Source organism: Dermacentor variabilis, chromosome 7, assembly GCF_050947875.1.
Source record: "Dermacentor variabilis isolate Ectoservices chromosome 7, ASM5094787v1, whole genome shotgun sequence".
In the NCBI taxonomy this organism is placed as follows: domain Eukaryota; kingdom Metazoa; phylum Arthropoda; class Arachnida; order Ixodida; family Ixodidae; genus Dermacentor; species Dermacentor variabilis.
In genome coordinates, this window is record NC_134574.1 from 81,917,544 (window position 1) to 81,944,130 (window position 26,587).

At 45.3% G+C, this 26,587-nt stretch overlaps 1 protein-coding gene across 4 annotated transcripts in view; it reads right to left on the reverse strand.

Annotated features, from left to right (window-relative positions):
* LOC142587573 (uncharacterized) overlaps window positions 1–20,772 on the reverse strand; it is a 49,654-nt gene extending 28,882 nt beyond the window's left edge. Inside the window, exons 1-4 of one of the 4 annotated variants that reach the window (XM_075698683.1) lie at window positions 20,509–20,771; window positions 16,336–16,472; window positions 16,207–16,274; window positions 15,916–16,147 (exon numbers count right to left, since the gene is read on the reverse strand). In XM_075698683.1, coding sequence (XP_075554798.1) covers window positions 16,128–16,147; window positions 16,207–16,274; window positions 16,336–16,472; window positions 20,509–20,622 — 339 coding nt within the window. In that variant the 5' untranslated portion in view covers window positions 20,623–20,771 and the 3' untranslated portion in view covers window positions 15,916–16,127. Of the gene's footprint in view, window positions 1–15,915; window positions 16,148–16,206; window positions 16,275–16,335; window positions 16,473–20,508 lie in introns of those variants that run through there. The other 3 variants (XM_075698681.1, XR_012829575.1, XM_075698682.1) reach the window with 3 other exon arrangements.
* Between the last annotated feature and the right edge of the window lie 5,815 nt (window positions 20,773–26,587).

Sequence of the window (26,587 nt, forward strand, 5' to 3'; positions counted from 1 at the left end):
AAACACTTTCATTACGTTTGTGGAACTGTGGTGAGGATTTTCAGATTTCGTCATTGTCGCCGGCCTTGCCTCTCGGACTGCGACGATTAGTATTCCACGTACCGAGTTACGGGGAGAAGCCGCATCGGCGACAGTGAGCGACTGCATGGAGAAGATGAAGGGTGGGTAGTTGTCGGGCGCAATATCTGCGACATAGGTGACGGAGGCCGTAATATGGACGGTTGTACCGGCCTGTCTCGGGTGGTGCGGCGCTAGGCGGCCGTACACGATTACAAAAACCTGTGACGTGACCGCTGTAGCCGCACGCAAGGCATATTGGCTGGTTGTCAGGAGTACGCCACTGGCTCGCCGGGGCAGGTCCCATCCGTGTCACAGGACGCGTTGTATGGGGCAGCTGCTGACAGGACTACACGGCGGGCGGTAGTCCGAACCTAGGCACGAAGTCAGAGAACGGAGAGACATACTTGAAGAGAGTGGCTGGATCCTGGAGACGACTTCAACGTGGCTGAGTGCTGCAGCCGCAGGGACTGTCTGGGCTTGTGCAATGATGGAAGCGTAGCTTAGTGGTGCAGCCACAAGATGTTGGCTCTGGTCTGGCAAGAACTCGGCTGTTTCCTGCTCGATCGCGCGGTGGAGCGGAGACATTAAATTCGATGCAGGTTTCTGGAGATGCGGTGGCTGAGGGAAGGATATCAAGCAAAGCTGGCGCGCAACTTCCTCCCAAACGAACGTTTTCAGCAAGCAACACTGCCTGGTAGGAGATGGTGGCCAAACCAGCAATGAAGTCGTCGCAAACGGTAGGGCGACGTATCAGCAAGGGCTACCTGCGTAGCTCCTCGTAGCTTTGGCATAAAGTGATGATATCTGTCAGGACTGAAGATTCTTGGCAAGTGCCGTGTTGAAAGCATCGTCCTCTATCCCTTTTAAGACATTTATGATTTTGTCAGGCTTCGAAATCGTCGCAATGACTCTCTTGCACAAGTCCAGCGCATCTGCAATGCAGCTGGTAAACGATAGAAAGGAGTGTGTTATTCGGATCCCTCAAGAAGACAGAATTTCCTCGCAGTTCTCTTCACGGCATTGTTTTCCCCCGCGGAAACCAGTTGTGTGGGAAGGTCATTTCCCGCCTTCTTTTCAAGCACCTGCAGGACACAGATTTGGCCTCCACATGCTGACCCTAGGAGTGAATATTTGTAATTGTGAGGTGTGTGTCCGGTTTAGGTGATTTACTTACTTAAAGTGTCGCTACGGTGGAGCAATTGCCGGCAGCAACTGCAAGGCTAATCCCACCAGTAGCCTACAACCACTCAACTCAACTACATAACTCAACCCACCCGGCTGCTGTGCACGTTGTCGCAAATGTGATTACGCTCGCAGCTTTCGCGCAGCCGGGTGACCAAGAACAGCCACTAAAAAGGCCTTGAAAGAGGACCACTGCCGAAAGAACAGCATGTTGCTCAATTTGGCGGAATCGTGCCACTTGTTGTGAAGACTTACCCTTTCATATGTCGTCAGCTAGTCCTCAACGTCGCTGTCGTCCGCGCCGCTGAAAACGGCAGGGTCCCTGAGGCGAGGCACACCAGAGCACAGGGCCGACTGAAGAAGCGCTTGTTGGAATGGAGCACGATGCGTTTGCAGCGATGCTCTTCAGGCATGGTTGAGCGTAGGGTTCGGAATCGAAGTTCCACGGTTGAAGTTGCAGGCCAAATCAATTTCCACCACTTCTAAAGGCATTTATTAGTCATCGCCGTTTGGCAGCGACTGTTAGAGCAGGGCAAAGGCCCGCAGCAAGAGCGGCATTTCCTGCGAACAGCGCTGCAGAGCTTGGCCCATTAAAAAGCGCTGCAGAGGACGACCGACTATAGTGTTCCTGTTCTTCGTTACACTAAATTCCCCTTTTTTTCTGTGCAGGTGGCATAGCGATGTGTAGTGATCGATGAGCGTGGAGATATAACGAGAATGAGGCATCAGTAAACAGCCGTTCGGCGGTAGCACATTGAATTGTGCACACGCTAACGACGAATCTGCATCCATTGCAGCCACCTCCTGAAGCAGCCGAGATAATGAGCGCTACAGGCAAGATCTGTTGCACCCGTCAAGGCTCTACCACGTGACGAAAATAGCTGGGCGGCGTTTCTGTACCTTCCGGACGGCCGATGGCTTAAATACGCTCCCCCTGAGCCTAGGCGTCCAGTTAGGCGGCAGCGCATTGAATTGTGCACACGCTAACGACAAATCTGCATCCTTTGCAGGGGAGAAATAGTGCCGATTTGCTTTGAAATCGTCTTTGTAACTCTGCGCTGCTGCCAAACACGCCTGTTGTCGTATTTTTTTTTGTATGAAAGTGATTGGATTGATACCTGTGCTATCGTACAATGACGCCGGGGAAAGGGAAGGAGGGGAAAAGTGATGTAGCAGCCTTATTTGCAGAATTTAAGCGGGATATGCGTGCTGAACTCAGGGACCTGAAAAAGTCGGTTTAGCACTGCAGTGACATGTGTGGCGATGTCAATGACGTGACTCAGGATCTAAAGGCACTAGGGATGAATTAAAAGGGTTGGTGTCTGAGAATCAAAAACTAAAAGCTGAAAACAAGCAGTTAACTCTGAAATTACAAGACTTGGAACAGTATCAAAGAAGTAACAACTTTGAGATAAAAGGTGTTCCGGACGAGTGGGACTCTTTATTAGCCGTTCGAAAAATCTGTGAACTAGTCAAAGGGGCAGCTGATGAGAGGGACATTGATATATGCCATAGAGTCCCAACTGTGAACTCAACAACCAAGAACACTGTTGTTCGTTTTGGGAGACGTGCTAAGAGAGACTCGATATTAGCCAAGGCTAAGAAAATGAGAATTCGCACAGGTGTTGGCCTGGCTGGTGTTAACAGTGAAATTTTCGTCAATGAACATTTGACACGCCACAACAAGCAGTTGCTTGGAGCAACAGTGAGAAAGAAGATAGAGCTCAAATGAAAGTTTGGGTGGACAGCAGGTGGCAAGGTCCTAGCAAGGAAAGACGAAGATAGCCGTGTCCTGCGAATCTCTTCTTCCGATGACCTTGCATAAATGAACTAAAGATTGCATCAGCTAACTATAAGCTTGCTTTCTCTCTTCTGTAGATGAGCACGTGTGATTTATACACATCAGAAGTATTTAACACCGCATTTAATACCAAGCAGTCTAACTTCTCTTTGATTCATTTCAACATTAGAAGCATAAAAATCAAGTTTGACAGCCTACAAATTTTTTTGGCGTCTCTCGTGCTCAGATTCGAAGTCATTGTTTTTACGGAGACTTCGCTGACGATTATCGATGATACACCCGTCATTACCAATTACGCATGCATACGCTTCGACCGGGTAGGGAAAAGAGGAGGGGGTGTGGCGGTATATATCAGTCATAGCTATGCTTACACCATCATTGAGGAGTACGCAATTGCATATGTAAATGTTGAAGGCTTAGTTATAATAACATCTCAATTTCAGCTTGCTGCCATATATAGGCAACCAGCTTGTTTCTAAACCTGACTTCTTAGACTTACTTGAGCAATTGCTGCAGGTTTTTCAGACAAACAAGTTACTTTTTTGTTGTTGGCGATATAAATATAAATATGGTTAGTAATGACAAGTACGCGATGAATTACAAGAGCCTGATTATATCATACCGATGTGAAAATTTCATTTCGGTTCCCACACGCATTGGTCCTAAAACAGGTACAACCATATACATCTGTGTTACGAATGTCAGTGTATCAGAACTAATGGTTGGAGTGATAGTTAGCGACATAAGCGATCATCTACCCGTGTTTTGTGTTACTGATCACTTCACACGCGGACATCTTGAAGTAAGCAAGTATCGAGTGATGAATGACAAATCGCTCGAAGATTTTTTTTGGTTAGTGAAGGCAATAAATTGGGCTAGCGTGTATGGCTGTAGTGATCCTACTGATGCTCACGAGAAATTCTATAAGTTAAAAGTAAGTTATGATGATGCCTTTTCTTTACAATGTGGCCGAAAGAATAAGAAAGCAATAAGAAAACCTTGGATTAACCCGGCATTATACAGAAGAATAAGAGAAAAAAAGAAGATGTATCATGCTTTTATTAGTACGCGCGATGTAAATAGTCAAGTCAAGAAGCTTCGAAATAAATTAGCTTCAGATCTAAAGAAAGCAAAAGAAAATTATTATGAAAGTTTGTTTCTTCGCCATCGAAATAACGTAATAAATATGGGAAACAGTAAACAGATTGAGAAGCAGAAACAATGCAATAACCAGCGTACAAGAGATTGAGATAAATGGAAGTGCGATAGCGGGGCACTGTTTGGCTAACACCATCAATGAGTATTTTATACAATCAGGGAAGTCAGATAGCGCAGTTATAGGCAGTCAACAACCAACAACACACATCAGTTCTTTACCTAATTCGTTTGTTCTGTATCACGTCTCCCCGCAAGAGACTGAAGATTTACTGAATAGAATAAAAATGTCGCCGCTGGTTATGACGAATTTAGGGCTGTACCAGTAAAGTATATTTCCAAGTTACTAAGACACGTTCTCACCTATATAACTAACTTAATGTTCGATACTGGTATCTTCCCTAACTAACTGAAAATAGCAAGGGTTGTTCCGATACACAAATCCGGAGACAAAAACGCCCTTACAAATTATCGGCCAATATCAGTATTACCTGTTTTATCGAAAGCCTTTGAGTGGGGAATTAATGATTGCATACCAAAGTTCTTAGAGAAATATAATATAATATCTAGTTCGCAATCTGGATTTCAAAAAACACAATCAACTGAACAAGCGCACCTACGTGCGAAGGAGAAAATCATTGAAGGTATTGAAAATGAGGATTCACATTACGGCTTTCTAGATTTGCGAAAAGCGTTTGATTCGGTGAATCATGATAGTCTACTTCTGAAACTGCAATGTTATGGAATGCGTGCCGTGTAATTGAAATTAATAACCAGCTATCTTGAGAAACGCTTCCAATTTACAGCTGTTAATAATTATTCCTATACATCGTTAAATGTAACAAATTGAGAACCCCAAGGATCAGTATTAGGTCCTACCCTGTTTTTGTTATACATTAATGACAAACTAAGATTGACAACACCCTTGATGTGGTAATGTTTGCGGACAATACTAACGTATTTCTTACTTCACGGACGAAACGTGAACATCAAGAAACGACTAATCATTATCTACAAAGCCTATCCAAATGGCTAAATGATAATTGTCTACATTTAAATGCCTCTAAAACCAAGTGCATAATTTTTCTCCTCCAAGTAAACGCGACCAACAAGACATGCATATTACGTATAGAACCGAGATTATTCAGCAAGCACCTGAGAAAATATTCCTAGGCGTTTGGTTCCAAGAGTCTTTGGCATGGTCATGTCATGTGGACCATTTGGTTGTCGATATAGCTCGATCAATAGGATGCATTAGAAATATTTCTACATTAATACTTCTTTGGCTCAAAAAAAACTCTTTATTACACTGTAGTATAGTGTAAGGTTGCCTACTTGTTCGCTAGTATGGGGTACCACCACTCAGCGCAACTATAAAAGATTAACGGTACTACAAAAGCGCGTGCTAGGTATTTTTGAAAATAATGCAGGAGATATCTGTGACTTACGTACTAGAAAGTTATTTGTGAAACACAACATGCCTATGGCCAATTAGCTTTATCTTTATAAATTAGTGCAGCATATACACGCCACAAACATATACAATGACAGTGATATGGTAGCTGAACATCAGTACGGGTTTAGGCAGCATAGGAGGAGGCTTCCAAAGATTAGGACAAATTACGGGAAACAATCGGTAATTTATCAAACTATACTGATTCTAAATAATAAGAAAGACATAATAAATTGGACAGATGGCCATGGTAAGCTTATGAAAGTGTACAAAACATTTGTTGTCACAACAGCATGTGTATTGTAGACTGTTTCACATTAGTTTCTACTATATTCATTGCATTTCTGAAATTTTCTTTGAAATTCTGTTTTGTACGCACAATGTACTGGTGCATATTTGTTCTCTACATATCTATAATATGATCAAAGGTGTACTGGCTATCTAACACATGAATCCTGTGCGACCTATTTGTGTATGTATATCTATCTGCGTGATCTGTGTGCATATGTACGCATGTCGTACTTTTTACCTTATGTATTAGAAGTCACTTTTTTTCCTTCTTCCGCTTTACATTGAGTGCAGCTGTAATATTCATATAATGTGCACCTTATGGTATTGTAGGCGTAAACGCCGCATGAAACGAACGGGGGCAGGGGCTCAGTCAGGCTGTTTCAGCCTTTAGTCTCTATCTCCGCAGGAAATGCCCTGAAATAAAATGATTTTGATTTGATTTGAAACTTCATGATCGCCGACTAATATGCCCATATGTACTCCTAAGGGGTTTTCGTTATTTATACGTCGGACTACTTTTTCGCAAACCATCCACTCCTTCGTACAACAAACTTGACATTTGTATATGGGAGTACAACGTTTTAAAAAGCCTTAAAGCACCCAACTGCGAAGGGTGAAGTGCGCATAAATATTTGAAACGAAGTGAATTCTGACAAAAGGTTTAGATTCAGGAGTTCCCGGTGTTCATAGGATAGTCGAGTCGGACCGAGGTAGCCGTGGAGCGAATCAATTGGTGGGTGACATTTCAAGTAGTGAAGCACGATGAAACCAGGCTGGACGGAAGAATGTAGGCTTTCGACATGTCAAGCCGAGAGGAAACTTCAATACTATCCGATGGCAGATAAACGGTGGCCTGTGCTCATAAAACGGCAAACAGAGCGACGTAATCAAAGAGAAAGGTTGCATGCAGCAGTGTATGCACTCGGAGACGGGACCTTTGGTTTTAAATGTACATAATTTTATATGAGCGCTGTGTTCTCGGATCGTCTTATTTCATGCCCATCGAAAACACTGATTTGAACAGGTAAAGGCTGGTATAATATACAAAGATGATATAAATGTGTGCATTTTTGTACCGATATTTCCACGAGGTTTGTTGGTACTTTTCGACTGACCACAAATTTCCTGGCGTGTCCTGGCTTGTAATGCTAAAAGAGTGTCATATTGAGCCCGCAGTGGACGCACGGTGGCTCTGGCGGAAGTAGAAGGGCAGACGCCGGAAAAGCGCCGAAGGTGTTTGGGGAATATGGCGAATATTGCGCAAAGGTCTACTGCCATTATCGGCATGTTAACACTGTCGGCCCAACGTGGAAATGGTCGTCCCCTTTTTTTACAGTGGTAAAAACTTAAACGCGAACACGTACAAAACCACTACAACGCGCCCTTTCATTCGCAGTTTAAGCTGCATTTGTAACAGCGGCTATGCAGAATTAAAAAGGCACTCTTGACACTACTGCGCCGTTAGAAAGGAACTGCAGAGTAATTGAACGTCACACGTCTATGTACCTAGGTGTGAGAGGGCTGCGTTGCTGTTTTTAGCTGTTCGCATTTCAGATTCAGCCCTGTACATATCTTTCCATGTGGTGACAGCATGTTTCGCGATAGCGACGATGCCTAACATTTGTTGTGTACCTACGCGTCGGTCCTGTTGCAAGGCCGCCTAGTGACCTAACTAACGTACCTTCAATAACTCAATACCTAACCGAATGTACTTATTTAGCCTAACCTAGAAACTAATTACTGACGTGACTCTCCTAACTATAGTATATATAGTTAGGAGAGTACTAAAATAGAGTACCAGTACTCTCCTAGTACTAGAGTACTAGGAGAGTACTAGAGTTAGGGAACCAACTATAGTATCTAAGTACCTAACCTAATAAACTAGCAAAATAAAGGGATGTAATTGCTAACTATCAGAAACAACTACCTCTAACTAAAGAAATCAAATAAATATCTATGTAAGCCCTAATTAAGCGAATGATCAGCATAAAGGCGCCCTGAAGCACTTTTTGGATCGGACTTGCTCGAAGGGACTTACTTTAGAGGACGTCGTCTCACGACTCTCATGCCGCAGAAATATTGAGTACGTCAAAGCACCCGCCGAAAGTTGAGCGTCGGGGCGGCGCAATGGCTCGTGGAGGCGCCCCGTGGTGGCCTTGGTAGACTACGATCTGCAGCAAGCCACTACCAACTCAGAGGCAACGTGCAGCTGATTCAGCTACGTGCAGTGCAAACATGAAATAACGTTTCTGCTTCTTTTACACCACAACCATGTACATGTTTCATTTATTTCACTTCAAATTAGCAATTATGTATTTCTGGCACAGATCTCGCGATCGCGAAATCTGCCAGAAGCAATGGTGCTTTCACCTACTTTCTGTGCCGCTCCATGACGCCATTGCGGAAGCGGAAGTAAGCAACTTTAAGGTGAAATCCTTATATGCCCCCACAAAGCGGGAAATCTGGCGAGCGTCCGGCGTTCAGATCCCTATGGCGAAAAACCCACGTTACCAAGTGATGACGTCACGTTCCCAGCACTGGGCATGCAGCCGGTTGCACTGCGAAATCCCATGGTGAAAACCCCCGGCGTCGGACGGACGCCATGACACAACTTAAAAAAAAGTGTCCAATTCGCAAATCGAGTTGACGCACGTTCAAAACCGACTTAATCTATTTCTAAAATTGACTTGGCCCAACCCCAAATTGACTCTTCCCAAGTCGAGCACATGCTCAAGCGGAAAGTATCACGCGGCAGAGTCAGAATGCTTTTGCATTCAGCACATGTAAGGATACTAAATTGCCTCTGTAACGTTCTTGAGCGCAGCTCTTAGGCGGCCGTTCCGGCGGCGAGCATCGTCGTCGGCGCCCTACCTCATAACCGAGCCATCGAGCACAGCCACAGGTGACAGCGAACGCGGAGCGCAACGGGGGATGAAATAAGTGGTGAGAGCGAAGAGAGCACAAAGAGGAAAGCGGTAGAGAAGCGAATGGCGAAAACGTGAAAAGAAAAGCATAGCGCTGCGTACGAGGGTCTTTGCGACGACGATGGCCACGAGATGGCACCAGAGTAGCGCGAGTCGTTTATATCGAAAGAAAGCGCTGCATGAGCGGAGGTTGTCTGCAGCGGCTGCTGTGAACCGCGCCCACGCGTCACCCACGCGCTTCCGCTCGCGGTCTCCCGATGAGCGAGGTAGTTGCGCCAAACTTCGCTCCCTTTGCAACGTCCTGCGCGCACTAGTCAGATTGTCCGCGGCAGCCAGTATATCGCAAATTGAAAACATGGGTACAGGTGCGCTCAAATTTTGCATTATGGAGTATCGTAATCGTCGGTGAATAGTGTTTCGCTCTTAGTACGAAGTTCTAATCTCCTTGGTACACGAACTGCAGAATATTTGGTTCTGATCATCATCATCATCATCATCATCATCATCATCATCATCATCATCATCATCATCATCATCATCAGCCTGTTTTATGTCCCCTGCAAGACGAAGGCCTCTCCCTGCTATCTCCAATTACACCTGTCCCGCAGCAACCGATTCTTACTAGCACCCGAAAATTTCCTAATTTCATCGCTGCGCCTAGTCTTCTGCCATCCACATTTACATTTCCCTTCTCTTGGTACCGGTTCTGTAACTCTGATGGTCCAACGGTTATCTAACTGGCGCATTACATGTCCTTCCCAACTCCATTTCATTTCTCTTGATGTCAGTTAGAATATTGTCTATACCCGTTTGCTCTCTGATCCAAACCGCTCTCTTTCTATGTCTTAACGTTATGCCTAGCAAGCTTCGTTCCATCCCTCTTTGCGCGGTCCTTAACTTGTTCTCAAGCTTCTTTGTCAGTCACCAATTCTCCGCTCCATCTCCAGCACTGGTAGAATGCACTGATTGTACGCCTTCCTTTTCAGTGACAATGACAAGCTTCCTGTCAGGAGGTGACAATGTCTGCCGAATGCGATCGAACCCATTTTTATTTTTCTATAAATTTCCTTCTCACGATCAGGGTTCCCTGCGATTAATTGACCTAGGTAAACGCACTACTTCACAAACTCTAGATGCTGACTCGCGATCTTGAACTCTTGTTCCCTTGTCCGGCTATTCCTCATTTTCTTTCTCTTCTGCAGATTAAGCTTCACCGACACTCTTGCATTCTCTCTGTTAAGGTCCTCAATCATGTGCTGTAACTCGTCTGCATTGTTGCTGAATCGAATAATGTCATCGACAAACCGAAGGTTGCTGCGATATAGGCCGTTGATCTTTACTCGTAAGCATTCCCAGTTTAATAGCTTGAATACTTCTTTCAAGCACGTAGTAAATAGCATTGCAGAGATTGTGTCTTTATGTGTGACCCCTTCCTTTATAAGATATGTTCGTGCGTTTCTTGTTTAGAATTAGGGTAGCTGTAGAACCTCTGCAGATATTTTCCAAGGTATTTACGTAAGCGTTCTGTACTCCCTGATTACGTAATGCTTCTATGAGTGCTGGTTTCTCTACTGAATCAAATCTCTTTTCGTAATCTCTGAAAGCCACATAGAAAGGCTTATCGTACTCTGCGGATTTCGCGATAACCTGAATAATGGCATGGATGTGATCCACTGTAGAGCATCCCTTCCTGAAGCCAGCCTGTTCCCTTGGTTTACTAAAGTCCAGTGTTGCCCTGATTCTATTCGATATTTTTTTGGTAAATACTTTATATAATCCTCACTCCTTAGGTATCCTTACTTCTATGGGTACTGTACAGGTCAGTATAGAATTCTTCTGCTTCTTTTACTATAGCTTCGAGATTGCTGATAGCATTACCATGCATATTTTTCAGTGCATACATCTTGGTTTGTCCTGTGCCAAGTTGCGTACTCACTTATTTCAGGCTGTGTTCATTTTTTACGGCTTCTTCAGTCTTTCTCACGTTATAGTTTCAAATATCGCCTATTTTTGCCTTGTTGGTCAATTTCGATAGTTCCGCGAATTCTTCGGACACTTTCATTCTTTGTCGTTTCTTTATTAGGTCCTTTGTTACTTGCGAGAGCTTGCCTACTGGTTGCCTTGGTGCCTTGCCTCCCACTTCAATTGCTGCCTCTGAATCCAGCCTAGTTATGGTTTCATTCATTATCTCTATGTCATCTTCATCTCTCTGTTCTAAGGCTGCATATTTGTTTGCAAGTACGGACCTGAATTTATCTGCTTTTACCTTTACTGCGTCTAGGTTGACCTGTTTCTTCTTTACCAATTTTACACTTTCTATCTTCAAACTGAGGTGAATCCTAGCCCTCGCTAACCTATGATCACTGTACTTTATCCTGCCTATCAATTCTACATCCTGCAATATGCTGGGATCAGCAGTAAGCATGACGACAATTTTATTTCTTATTTCATCATTTGGTCTTTTCTAGGTCTACTTTCTGTTGCTACGCTTCATGGAAAAGGTGTTCATCATGAGAATGTCATTTCTTTCTGCGAATTCTACTAGCATCTCTTCTAGCGTTGCTAAAATCGACGCCATAGTTGCCAATTGCTTGTTCTCCTCCCTGCCTTTTCCCCACTTTTGCATTGAAGTCGTGCATTACTACAGTACAACGAGTTCGTACTTTTCTCATCGCTAATTCAACATCTTGATTAAACTGATCTACTTCCTCCTCATCGTCACTGGATGTTGGAGCGTAGGCTTGTCCTACGTTTAAGCTCTACCCCCTATTAAGTTTGATTACGACTACAGCTACCCTCTCATTAATGCTGTAGAATTTGTCAATTTTGTCCGCTATATTCTTATCGATTAGGAATCCTACCCCATATTGCTTCTTATCTGGCAGAGCTGTATAGCAGAGGACATGGCCGTTATTAAGCAATGCATAGGCCTCACCACTTCTAATTTCACTAAGGCTGATGATATCCCAAACATTGTCTGATAGTTCCCCAAATAGTCCTGCTAAGCTAGCCTTACTCTATAAAGTTGGGCAATTAAAGGATGACAGGGTCAGTTTCTATTGGTGGCTTGTCCGGACCCAATGATTTTTAGCACCCTCCCGTGCGTTATAGGTCTGACCGCCACCTTCGTCAGGTGCTCCGCTGCTGCTGGAGACTGAGGGCCCTAGGTTTATTGAATGAATTATTTGGGAGGTAGCGGGCGAATACTGCATCAGGGAGACCAATTCCTGTTCTGGTGAGGGAGTGTCTGTGTCGAAGCTTAGTGGGCCTTCCTAATTTGGTTGTACTTGGTTTAGTATAGCCCCACTCGCTCTCGCCATCTTTTGAGGGTGTCAGGCGTCACTGCAAACCTGCAGGTGTAGTGTACTGGAGGACGAGAGATTCACGCTCACTGCCGTCAGTTTTAAAAGCGGGGTACACCGAAGAGTTCACGGTCTCGGCTGCCTGTCTCATGCATCGGAAAAGTCTTTCCGAACCAGACGGACTTGGTACTGATGCTCAGCGCAAGGCTGAGACGTCGGATGTGAGGAGGTGCATTGACAGAGACTTTCGCTGAAAGGTGATTGCTCAGTGGTGAGACGCGCCGCCAAACAATGATTCTAAGTAGCGCGTAAAATAGGCGACCTTGGAAGCCGCCTTGCTCTATGGCTGGAAAGCGCTTATACGACGCCTCTGTAAAGCTGCTGCATAAACTTCTGCCTGCGAACAGTTACACATTGTTTTTACAGTTCGCGCAGGAAACCTATTGACGCCCCCTTTTACCGCCCAACTTGCAATACATGCCATCTAGCAGTTGCGGATACGTGCTCGTTATGTACAGGAGTATCAACGGAAACCGTTTGTGAACGCAAACGTTATATATATATATATATATATATATATATATATATTGTTAGGTGTGGAAAGACACAGACGAAAGAAAGATGCTAGCGACACGATATTTACACTAGAGCCAGGCAGCCAGGCTGACACTCGCCTCGCTCGTGCCAAGCGCACCGACCAACTTCTTCGTCGTTGTCGCGGTGGCTCGTCTCTTGAGCATCGCTCAATGATATCGTACTAATATATATATATATATATATATATATATATATATATATATATATATATATATATATATATATATATATATATATATATATATATACACACACGCGTAAATTGTTGCTCCCGAAGGAACCGGAAGGCTCCTCCACCGAGGTCTCTGTGACAGGGACCTCATACCGCATCTCGCGTTTAAAGTAATAGTAACGTGTACGTTGCGTTATTATATATAACAAAAAGCCCTTCTATAAGAAAAAGGGGAGCATCTCAGTAGGCAAATATCGGCCGCGTTTCTGAGATTTTTCGCAGCGCATTTCGTAAATCTGACGTTCCCAAAAACTCATTGATGAATCCAAGATAGAAGTGTTTTCCTCATTGGGATTGGTAACTCAATATAATCGATTTTTAAATGGTTTTGGCCACGCAGTTCCACAATCTTACGCGGCCAGACGGTGTTAGGGTTTTGGAGATCGATCCCACCGCTGGCATCCAGTTGTTGGATCTGGAGGACAATCTGAGTTGCTTTCCCCCATATTTTGGACCTTGCCGCTGGGTGCGGGAGTTGGCCGAGGTTGAGGAGGACTTTGAGATAAAACTGGAGGTTTATTTGCATTATTTACAGTGAGAGTACAAAGAAATTAACAATCATAAAGTCATTATGGGCCGGCAGCAACTCGGACGCTGCGGCCCGTGGCAAGAAGCTCGAAAAAGATGAATGAAGGAATGCTCTCTTGCTGTTCCGGTCTCTGGCTTTTAACCCCTTCGGTGTCTCGAAGTCATGTCCCGTTCGGCCAATTGGCGAGCCCGCTTAGGTGGCGTCATTTTCGGCCAATGGTAGGCGCCCGTGTGAATGTAAGTCACACCCGGCGCAGAGGGTCGTTCCATTGTCTCCACCTATCCGAGAGAGTACTTTGCTGCTGTATTGCCTTCCTTGTCTGCAACTGCCGTCACAAAGGCGGATGGGGGATTACTACTAGGGCTTCACGGTGAATTACAGCCGTCTTGCCTCGCGGCTTGCAAGCGCACAACGGGGGCAGGCGGTTTGTTCTTGCTCGACCTTTCAGAGCCGCAAAGCAGCTCTGCTCGGGACCCACGTTACCTGGAATAGTGCTAGGCTCCCGCTACACTTTCGGGAAGAGTCGAGCAGTGGGACAACAGCTCCACATGTGGCGCGTGAGGTGGGGGACGCCAACTTGTTTATACGTGCCGCGCCATGGGAACGCGGTAGATGTGCTTCTGCGCTCCTTAGTTAGGTGTGACGCGATTCGATTTGGTCTGGTGAACTGGAAGGAGGCTCAGGAAAAGGTCCCATATGTAACAACGGCTGTGAACTCGGCGAGGCAAACCCTACAGGTGTACCGACAACGATACACAGTTGCGAATACACGCTCGTGATCTACAGGAGTACAAACGGAAAGCGTCGAAAACGAATAGAAGTGCCAATGAAGAAATAACTGGATGCAATGCACGACTTTTTTTACTTGATGAAGACCTGTATGTGAACTTTGGAACTGTTGTGGCTACGTTTTTTTTTATTGTTTGCGTACTGCTGCAAACCTTCTCTTCACTTTTTCTCTTCCGTTAGCGCTACAATTTCTTTTTTGGGTAGGGGTGCTCTTACTAGAAAGTAAGCGTGAGGCATGTCGGTAGAGTCAGTTTCAGTCCATTTAGAATATCACAAATGCCTCAAAACATGCTATAATTATCCACGGTATGCGGGTTTTGATGATGGCGGCAGGCGGCACGGCATAGTATTTCTCAATGGCTCTAACATATTGGTTTCGGAGTCTCCCACACGCAAGCGACCATGAACGCGGCTAGACACACGATATATTTTTGGCGGAATTCAACAGCACTTAAAAGTTGCGAAACCGTTTTATGTCCCATGAGGCTGAAAAGCTGACGTTGTCCGCAACGAGTGGTGCCAAAAATCGATGTAACGTCATCAGTGTCTTGTGTGACACGAGTCGTAATACAGAAGACTGTAAACGCTACATCATTAACTAGCAGTAATTTTGGGCAAGTAATGTTAAATAAAGCAATTCAAGATGAACTAAAGTAAATCAAGGTGAAATAAAGTTATAACAAGTAAAAGTAAAATGACTTAAGATGGAGTAAAGTAAATTTAGGGATCAAAGTTGATTAGGTTGGGTTAAGGTGGAACATTTTGGCACACATTAGAGAAAGGGGGATTAAACTTGGTACAAAATAGAACAAGGTAGCTTAAATAGGAGTAAAGTTGATTAAGGTGAATTAAGGCTGGTAAAAAGTAGAGCAAGGAGGACTAAGGTGACTTAAGGTAGAGCGGGGAAGATGGCGCAATGTATGAAGTCGTGTATCATGGACGTAGCCAATTAATTACGGAAGTCATGATTTCGTATTTAAATGACGTAGGGACCATTTAAATGACCGCCAATTTTTCCCAGCAGCCCCTACGTCAGATCGGCAGTTTATTCTTACTATGGTCAAATACTGTTGCAGCGCCCCTTTAATTATGAAGCTAACTCAACTAATACCTACTTAACTAACTATTTACCTAAACGCATTCAATAATAAATAACCAAAATCTACTGAACTAATTAAGTAATAACAATGATAAGTGGTTAGCCAATTCAATATTTAAACTAACCAAGTTAACTAAACTAGTTACCTTGGCTAAGTAATAGCTAGCTTTACTAAATAACGAAATAAAGGGCATAACATTGACCTAGTAACTAAATACAGCCACAGATAACAAACTGAAATACCTAATCTAACAAAACTAATTTCTAATCAGATTAGGCAACAGAGATAACCAATTAATTAGCTAAAATAGCGCACTGAACTAATTATCTTACCAATAAGAAACTAAATTATTAAATTAACTAACAACTAACCTACCTCTAATGTGCACAGGAACGTAATAGCTTACTTACCTGAATAGAGAATGTTGCAAATAGAGAGAGTGGACACAAACTTTTGGTACGAAGAATGGTAGATGGGGGGGGGGTTAGGGTATGCCAATTATAAGCGCTGCTGTGTATAGTTTACGGACAAACCCATCACACCTTAAGTATTTTGCCAAAACCTCCTGTTGTATCCTCAGGAAACAGGCTATTATAAATGTGGGGGAGGCTCCTCTGCTCGCAAAATTTTTACACGATTGAGGTGCCCAGCCATCATTCGTAGCAAATTCATCATCTACTTGCACCAACTCCCCTGGTAGTACGTTTCGTGATCAGAAAGTATAGAAGGGCCCTGTTTGAAGAAACGGGCTTTCATGAGTATTTTAGAATAATAAAACAAAGTTGCCATACCTACATGGCCGATCCTGACTTCAGCCCTGTTAGTTAAATCAAATCGTCCCAGCATTTGAATATTTGTCCTGTAAACAAAAATTTGAATGTTTGCAAAGCGAAGCACCAATAAAAATTAAGAAATCTTACCTTTGTCCATGGTAGTCATATGATCGATTGAATCTCAGAAACACTGTGGTAACGCGTTGCACAAGATCCACCTTGCAGGTTTTGTGTGTACGTTCCGTAGTGTTGTAGGTCCATATTGGTTGCCCCCTTGAGACAAATTGAAAGAGAAAGGTTGAGGCATATCAACATTGCGTCCGCAGAGCCCGCACGCAAGGCGTGAAGATCCTTGCAGCCAGAATGCTTGGGAGATCCAGCACAGCCGTCATCACCTTCGACGGACCCATCCTCCCTACGCAGGTGCTGTACTAAGGTGGGGAGATGTCGTGCTACCCGTATCGGCCGACGAGGCAGGTGTGCTACGCCTGCGGCCAACAGGGGCACCGAATGGACGTCTGCCCGAACCCAGAAACCAGGACCTGCAGACAGTGTGGCTGCCAAAACCCGGAGGAGGTGCACCAGTGCACGCCCAACTGCCTGCTATGCGGCGGCGACCACGCGGCGGGTACGAGAGACTGCAAACAACGCCTCAAGTCAGCAAGCGAGCTGCGATGGGGCACCCAGCAGCAGCTACGGCGCAGCAGAAGCCGAAGCCGAGGAAGAGGACCACGATGGTTCCGGGACGAGAGCCAGGGCCCGGGCCGGAGCGGATCGCGGAGCCGCAGCCGCGACAGGAGGCGAAGCCGAAGCCGAAGCCGAGGGTCCGTCCGGGACGAGATATACCCACCCTTGGTCAACACCGACAAGAAGCAGCTGCAGCAGAAACAGTAGCAAAAGAAGAGCGACGGAGGAGTTAAAGTGAGCTGGGGAGACGGCCCTCCCAAATCGCTTTTTGCACCGCACTCGAACAACACACAAACAACACAAGACGGACAACTAATTGAAGAAATAAAAAGTCTCAAGCGCGAACTGTGCACCGACTGTACACAGGCTGGCTGTACACAGGCTGTACACCGACTAGCACACCTTCTCTGCCACCCCAGACCATGGAGCTGGCTCAACAAAACAACGAAAAGGGGAACCCCATTGACGACATCAGAAGTCTCGTAATGAATCTACAGCCAGATGCAAAGTCAAATGCAACAGATGCAAAGCGAAATACAGCAAACACAACAAGAGCTTGCCCTGCAAGAGCAGAGTTTCCGAAATTACGTAAAGAATCAGAATACACAAAGAACCACCAACGACGACAGCGACAGACTATACAACGAACGTAGGTTCGGCGCAGAAACCCCCAACGCAACCAACAATAATCAGACATGGCAGAACGGAAACAACACTTAGAAATTTGGCAATGGCACTGCAGGGGATTCAAGCGCAAGAAGGGCCTCCTACAGCAATTCATATACACCAGAGGAACCCCACCAGATGTAATCACGTTGCAAGAAACAAACACCCCAACGCTCAGGGGTTACACATGTCAAGAGAGCGGCCGCACCGGGACCCTCATAAGCAAACAAATAGTAGCCATAGCACACAAAGAGATAGAGGATACCGAAATAGAGCACGTAATCACGGAGATAATTCCCAAAAAGAAAAGAAAAGCCAAGAGCACCTACATCGTAAATCTATATAGCCCACCCAGACAAACAAAGGGGAACTTTATTAGGCTCTTTGCGGAGGCGAAAAAGTTAGCGGGGCAGAATACTCTAATCATTGCGGGCGACTTTAACGCCAAGAGTCCGAGATGGGGCTATACTAACGAGGACAAAAAGGGGCGCGGCATCTGCACGGCGGCAGAGAACATAGGGCGCGAGCTGGTAACCGACGAGAACCAACCGACCCGGCAGGGGAATAGCGTCAGTCCAGACACGAGTCCCGACCTGACCTTTATTAGGGGCTCCAAACAAGCGGAGTGGGAAAACCTGCTCGAGAACCTTGGGAGCGACCATCACATAATAAGGATCAGCACGGTGGCGGACAACGTCCGGAGGAAGATTGGCACGGCTCGGCTGACGGACTGGGACGCCTTTAGAGCGCACTGCAAGCAGCTCGAAGGCAGCATTGTTTCGGCGGAAGAGTGGAGCCAACAACTCAGGGGAATCCATGACCTATACACGAAGTACGCAGACAGGACGAAACGGACGCCGGAGGTGGACAAGCGGCTCCTCAAGCTATGGGAGGCGAGGCGCGGGCTCACCAAGAGGTGGAAGTGACAGAAACTCAACAGAAAGCTAAAAAAGAAAATTGCGGACATCACCAAGCAAACGGAGGAGTACGCTACGCAGCTGGCCAGCGAGGGGTGGCAGCAATTTAGCAATTCGCTAAACGGCACCCTCAGTACGGCCAGAACGTGGCAGATCCTCAAGGAACTCATGGAACAGAGCAAAAACAAATCCGAAGGCAACAAGTCGATACAGAGGCAAGTCCACCAGTACGAAGGCACGGACGAACAACTCCTTGACGAAGTCCGGGTCAAATGCTACGGCAAAGACCAGGTCGAGAGCTACAAGGAAGAATACCGCGGCTAAGAAAACCGTACCGCGGACCGACCCATCATGAGAGAAGAGGTCGTCGAGGCGATAAGATCGGCCACCAAAAACACGTGGGCGGGGGCGGACAAAATCCGGAACTCGATAATCAGAAATCTCGGCGACGAGGCCATCGACCAACTGACGGCCTACCTAAACAAGATCAGGCAAGAAGGAAGAGTTCCGGCCGAGTGGAAACACGCCGTCGTCGTAATGATTCGGAAGCCAGGGAAGAAACTCCAAACAGAAAATCTCAGGCCGATATCCCTAACGTCGTGCCTGGGCTAGCTGTACGAGAAAGTGATCACGAAGAGAATCCAGTCGCACTTGGAAAACGAGCGATGGTACCCGGACAGCATATACGGGTTCAGAGCCAACGTCTCAACGCAAGACGTGCTGCTCCAACTCAAGCAGGAAGTGCTCGCGACGATGCCGAAAACGGGCGAAAACGTCGTCATGGCCCTCGGCATAAAGGGGGATTTCGACAACGTGAGCCACGCGGCCATCATGGAGGGCATCAACAACACCAACTGCGGGAAGAGAGCGCGCGATTACGTCAGGGACTTCCTGAGCAACAGAACGGCGACGGTGGGGCTGGGCGAGCTGAGAAGCAACGCCTTCCCCACGCCGTGCAAGGGCACACCCCAAGGATGAGCCATATCGCCCGTTCTTTTCAACGTGGCAATGATTGGCCTGGCAAGAAAACTTGAGGAGATCCGAGGCATCCAGCACGCGATTTACGCCGACAACGTCACGATCTGGGTCACCCAAGGATCGCTCGGAGAGAAACAAGAATAACTGCAGGAAGCGGCGACCTGCGTGGAAAACTACACCAGAGAAAGGGGACTGCGATGCACCACGGAGAAGTCGGAGATCCTCAGGGTCGGCGGCGCCTTTGTCGGCCTTGGCCAAGGCGCCTTGGCCTTGGCCTTGGCCGGCGCCTTATCGAACAAGTTTCTCCCACTTCCGCTATCCACGCCGACGCCAGCACCAGGTACGAACACCGGTCGAAACAGAAATATTTACGACCGCCACGCAGTACAGCCGCTCGCCCTCATCACGACGCCGACCTTCTCGTTCATCTTCCCCACACGTTCTCCGTCTATGTACTCCCGGCGTTTTTCTTCAGAAAACTGACGGCTGCATTTTGTGGAGGTGACACTGCTATTACGAGCTGCCCTGAAATTACTCTGTTGACGCTCGGTACCAATCAGAACCTGATTGACGTTGAAGTAGATGGCCTACGTGTTACAGCTTTCACTGACGCCGGCGCCCATGTTTCTCTTATGGGCTCTCCTCTCAATCATGAGATGAAGAAAACTGCGACCCCTGTCTCATCACGTACTGTACGTGTAACTCACTGTGGTAAGTCTCCCGTTATAGCAAGGGGAAAATGGTGCTCTAGGCTGACACCACGCCATCTCCACGGGAGCATAGTTATGTGTCTAAGCCTTTACGTGAATAAGAACTTCAGTTTGGTCTAGTCGGTGTTTACTGCGTATCATACTGACCGCAAATAAAGACGAGGACTGTGGAAGAGCACACAAGAACAATACCGCCCGTGTCCATTTTGTGTTCTCTTACGCTGTCCCCGCCTTTATTTGCGGTCAATATGATATGATTTATGTGAAAACCCCGCTCAAGTGAAAAACCACTGCACCGGCGTCTAGTTTTCGACAAGAAAACACAGACAACAAGCGCGCACAGAAAAGCAGAAAAAGCTCACCAGCCTGATATCCCAGGGACTTGGGTATGTTCTCGAGGAATTGTGTACTTGTGACTTCAGATCTGTGAAAATAATGGAAATGAGAATGGCTGCGAAAAAGTTTTCACACGTCATGCTCTAGATCTTTATGACAGAAGTCCCGTTGTACTGAAGACAAAGCTTCAGCTGTAACTTTTTTCCATACGATACTTTTTGCTAATTTCGCAGGGCGCGAGCTGAATTGCAAGCCGTTTCCTGAACAATTCTCAACCATTACTGTTGCGATGCAACTTCCTTCAGTTGGCTTTTTTTATTTTTTGAATGACAGCTCTGAGCTAAGTATTGTACAAGGAGAAGAAAGGATGAGTGATGCGCTTTTGTAACGCATGATCCACTTGCGTTGTTCTCCACATATCGGGCGCTTGTTCGTCAGTGTTGGCAAGTACAAAGAATAGACAAGCAATTTACTTTTGTATGAATGTGATGCAATTGACTTCAAGAAAAAGAAATGTTTAGGCCGTTGTTTTAAGAGATAATTCTTCTGTCATTCTGAACCAAATGCATTTTACGATGTCAGTGATATAAATATAGGCTTCGCTATGACCGATGAGTGGGCTGTTCATGGTTCGCTAAATTCTTGGCATGTAAGGAAACTGTCATAAAACTTTGCTGGAGTGAGAGGTGTTTCCATGTGACGTCCTCTTCATGTTGTGCCCATCTGCTGCACGGCTGATAGGTTTGGCCATGGTCACTCTAATTCAGAGATCCGAGATGGCGTTGCACCAATGAAGAATTGACTGAGAAGCGCACATAAGAATTATATCAGCAACGAATGAGCATCTTAGCGAAGTCTCGGAACCTTTTAAATGAGGTTTAAAAAGGCGATACATTCAGACTGGGATACATAGCGCAAAAAATTTTGACACACGGACAAGCAGAACACAGGACGAGCGCTAACTTTCAACAATTGATTTATTGCAGCTGGTGAGTACATATATACTCACTGGGACGCCACTGCAATAGAACACACTGAAGGGAAGGAGGAAAAGACAGTCATGTGACCATTATGCCCAAAAATTCAAGCTCTTTCCTTGATAAAAATATAGACGGCGTGCTAACGCACGGAAATAGCGTGGATACATGAAATAGCGTGGTTCGTATTGGAGTGTAAAATAACTATACTTCGAACGCGAATGCTTTCGGTAGCCTCTGTGCAAACATAAAATAAGTTCCAAGCACTGACAAATGCAACCACCCAATTGGTATGGGCGGTTGGAATGTTTCCAAAGCACGCAATGAGCAACACTTGTCATACTGCGAGTTATACCAATAAGGAAAGAGAAGCTAACGGAGGGTGGAATACTGAATAAAATCGCCATATTCCCGGACTATAAGGACGTGGTGTCTTAGCAGTGCAGAATGAGAGAACTTAGAAGTTTTGATAGGAGAATTTACCTTACTCTTGACAGTAGCTGTAGCGAAGGAAGAATACATAATGCTGCCGCATCATTTTTAAAGTAAAAATATTGCTTAACGTTCTTTTTTCTTAGAAAATATTATCAGCTTTATAAAGCTAGCAGTTTTAGCTTGAGGGCACTCTTCAAAAAGCAGTTCATTTTCTCGGTAGAAGCGACGTTTAAGTGGTTGTTGCATCTCAGACCTTGATATCCGACTCTACATCAGTAGATGCCATGAGTTTGGCAGATATTGATGAAGGTACTGCACGGTCTTCGATGGCAGATATGAATTCATGGTGCTCGTTACTATTAAGTAGATGTGTGCAACTAAGTAGCATATTTTATTTTTTGCAGGCAATATCTCGTATTGCTTACGAAAAAAAACTCAACAACAAAGGCAACTCCTCACTCGGTCTTCAGTTTACAAGGAGGAGTTTCAGCAATGAACCTCAAGTCTGAAAAACATTGATGCCGTAGGCCTATCACTCGTAGGTATGAGACACATGAAAACATGACAGCAGGTATATGTATGCGGACTGTCGACAATGCGCAATGAAGCAACAGAAAATACAGAACGTTTTATACGGACCAAATTAACGTAAAAATGAACAAACAGTCAATGAAGGTAGAACACGCTGCACAAGTAACAGAAACAGGCAAGAAGAAAATAAATAGGCAAGGTGCTCCGGCTTATACAGAGTCGAGGAACGGTACTAGGAATTAATGAGTGCTGAAAAATAGGCACATAATTTCCAATTTGACAAGCGGTGTATTTAAATAACGAGAATAACCGCCCTTGAAATTTCATGTAATTGGATTTTTTATGAAGTAGACCATTATCTGGATATGTCTTGCATAGTGACTTAATATGACTTTATTAGCCCAGACTGCTGCATACTTCTGGAGTAAATAATTTCTGATGATCCACGTTACTATTCCAGAACTCAATCTTGCATTACTCCGATAGCTGCAAAGCGCCCAAATTCGGGTTGGCGTTCTTCTTCAGTGTCGTCTATCCTTTCAATGCGTTACGCTGACGACGACATTTGTCCCCAACGATGACACAAAACAGCAAGTTCTGTGCTTATCAGGTGGGATAATCATCATGAGCGTCGCCATTGCCACAGCGTGCAGAAACAGAGAACTAGAAGCCTGCTTCCACTGGGATCTGAACAAATGTCAGTGAAGCAATGTGAGTGGCGGGGTCAAATGAACTAATTGTGGAGATGCAGCGCAATGACTGTGCTCGGCACTTAGTGCAAGGATTTTCGGCACACACAAACTCTGGGAGTAACTAGCGTCTGCAAAAATATTTTGGAGTCTAGCTCGAGAAATACTGTAGTGCGCAAGACTGCAGTAGGTGTATAGTACTGCCGGAGTGTTTGTGTGCAATTATTCGTTGTCGTGCTCGTGTAAACACAATCGATGACACAATTGACGGCGTTTGACCATGAAATACCACCAACTTGCTCGTGTTTCTCTGCTAGGGCACAATTGAGGCTTATGTTAAAATAATTACGGTAAACCTGAGATCTAGGTCCTATACCTACAGCAGAGGATGTACATGGAATAAGGTGATTACTAGAAAACAAAGTCGCAAGTGTCAGCAATGTCAATGCCAGCAGCGACCTTGCAACGACAACGACGCACAGTAGCTCAGAAGATTCGCAGATGAAATGCTCTCTAAATATTAGGACTACAAACGTACAGGAAAAATGTAATCGCTGAAATCTCAGAGCTGGCTTTGCATCCATTTACTCAAGACCTGAGTTATCTTTTAAGGTAATGAACACTTTTGTTGCCACTAGAAATGTGCTTATTTGCGGTGCTAGTATGTTTTACCATATCTCGCGCCATACTAGCCGCAGTGTATACTGCCATGGCAGCGTATAGTGCCATACATAAATTAAATCCTGATAACTGGTGTTCTGAATAGATGTGTTGGTGTAATAATTGCTAAGATAACTTATGTGAATTCTTCTGCAAAACGACACAGAAGCCACTTTAAAGAACACGAATTAAATTAGCAATTTCCTACTTTTCATATAAATATGCCGCGAAAAATTATTTGAATTATACAAAATATGCACTTGGTTTTCAGTACCTTGTTTTCTAAGTCAGATTCCCCCCCCCCCCCAAAAAAAAAAAAGAAAACAAAATGTCCTGAACATTTGTTCGCACCAAAGCTGATCGTAGAGATGCCCACGCTATGCGGGACAGCAGTAGATTCGCAAATGTGAAAACAGGTAAGTAGCTATTGTAAAGGCAGAGTCTGTTTTTGTTCACCCAGTGAGTCACCTGGTTTGTGTTTTGCTGCATTCTTTAGGTTCTCGAAGCAATGGTTGTGAGATCAGGGGGCATCCAGAGGCCTCTTCATGTTTGATTGTTGCGTTCTATCAGCATTTCTGTGCAAGCAAGGTGGCCTAGTGTGCTTTCAACTGGGACTTAAGCCCCCACATGCCTTGTTCAGGTCCAGTACAGTAATGCGCAGCGTTTCACAATATTCTACATTTTTCAATAAGGGCATTCGCAGAGGCTGTGTTAAAAATGTCACAGATTAGACAGCTAGTCAAGTTTAAGTCTAAGGTGGGTCTGAAATCGACTGCCTGCTCTGTGGGAGTGAAAACGCCACACGACGGGAAGGATTGCTCGTAATAACTTGCGCATATGCTGTCGAAGCGATGAAGCATAAAAGCTACTCACTGCGTGGAAAATACAGTTGCACTTAAAATTAGCAGAACACAGTTAAAAAAATGACACGGGCTCATTATGATATACCGTTGCTTGAGATATCGCTAAGTCAGCCCCTTGGTCTGATCAGAAACTTAACTGCGCAAGAGAAGCGTCTGTGTCGTAACTGTTACTGTAATCAAAGAATTACGTTGCGCGTGGACAAAGCGCAATTTGTGCGCCTTTTTATTTGAGAAGTTTCTTGGAGCACTAGGCGTTTGTTTCGACAATAGGTCCACTCGAAGTTTCATTTTTTTCGTACTCTCCAATTGCCCAAGTTCTATCAAATATCACAAATATTCAAGGTTCAGTCGTCGTTTCAGACGGTACATTATGTTGCTAGTAGAAGAACTCCAATGGAAATGTTTAAAAAACACGTAGAAAGGCTGTCGATCAAATTAATAAAGTTCTATAGGTGGTACAACTAAAGGGGTAATCCCAAAGAGGCAACTTGAAAACAAGAAATCGAGCCTGAAAAGCAAGACATATTTAACACTGTAACTATATGTTCTCAGCTGCAACCTAAATATGGATTTACACAAAAATCTAGAAGTATATAAAGCGTAGGAGGACATCAACTGTGACGGTCATACCAAATGACACGCTGCAGTCACGTCTGAGAAGTAGTTGCTTGGGCTTTCTGCTAGTGTATGACGCAAAATTGTGGCTGTTTTCCACAACTTCTCCAAAATTGTTGCACCAACCACAACTTCTCACCATGATAACACACAAAAGAAACGAAAATAAACATGATGAACCAAGAGTATCTGAACCTAAATGCATTGAAATAGGAAAATGTCAAACCGCCTTTAAAGAATCAAATTATACGCATCCATTTGCTACTTTCAGCTTGTGCCGAACCACTCCGAATAATAGGTACCATAAAGCTATAAATTTCATCTAAATAAATCGAACCTACTTAGACATGGGCAGTGCGAAAGTGCTAGTCTTATCATGGATATAGATCGAGTTGCACAACATTTCATAGGGGCAGGAAAATGTGTACATTACTAACAAAAAATATCAAAGCCTACTCAACTTATTCGTACTAACATGTTTTTGCTATCACACCACCAAACTTATCTTGGCAGCAGCATCCAGCGGAGCCCTGGACTAAGGCCAACCGACCGTTGTGCTAGAAGATGGACGATTCCATCTGAAGACCGCAGAAGACCAGCGAATCTAGAGCTGATAAAGTTTTTCACTCACTCACTCACTCCCTCACTCACTCCATATGTTAACATATGTATATGTTTATTTTGCTTGAAATTACTACATTATTTTACGGCCGCACCCCTACGCACTAACCAACAGCCCTATTACCACTTGGTTCTTGCCGACGCAGTAGGGGGACGAGAGTTTATAGTTTATTTACTGCTGTGTAGTGAATGAATACAGAGCCGAAAAAATGGGTGAGATGTGTTCTCCTTTCCATTACATTTGATTGCGATAGCAATTATACGAACACTCCAGACGCATTTCCGCCGGCGCCGTCGCCGTACGCCATGCCCTGTACGTGCGAATGATAGCGTGCGAGATAGAGCCGGCGATGGTGGCTCAATCCTGCGCACGCAAAGGAGAAAAGCGGGGAGGATGCGCGCCGTCCTCCATCGCGCGCAAGGATCCGAGGTGGAGGGTGCGGAGGGGGGGGGGGGGGGCGTTCTACTGCAGGCAGCCCTGGCGGCCGTGTGAGCCCGTTAGGGCCGCTGCATCTTGAGAGCCATCTGCGACGGGAAGAGAGTCCGCCGCGCACTTTGTTTTCGCGGCTTAGTTCGCCTTGGGGAGGCGAGACGCAGCTTGAAGATCAATTCGCTCGCAGCGGCTGCCGCGCTTCCTCACTCGAGCGTTTTGACAGCATGTTTCTGCGGTCATCGAGCGCGAGGAATTCACCTTTGCTTCTGCTCGCGTGACAC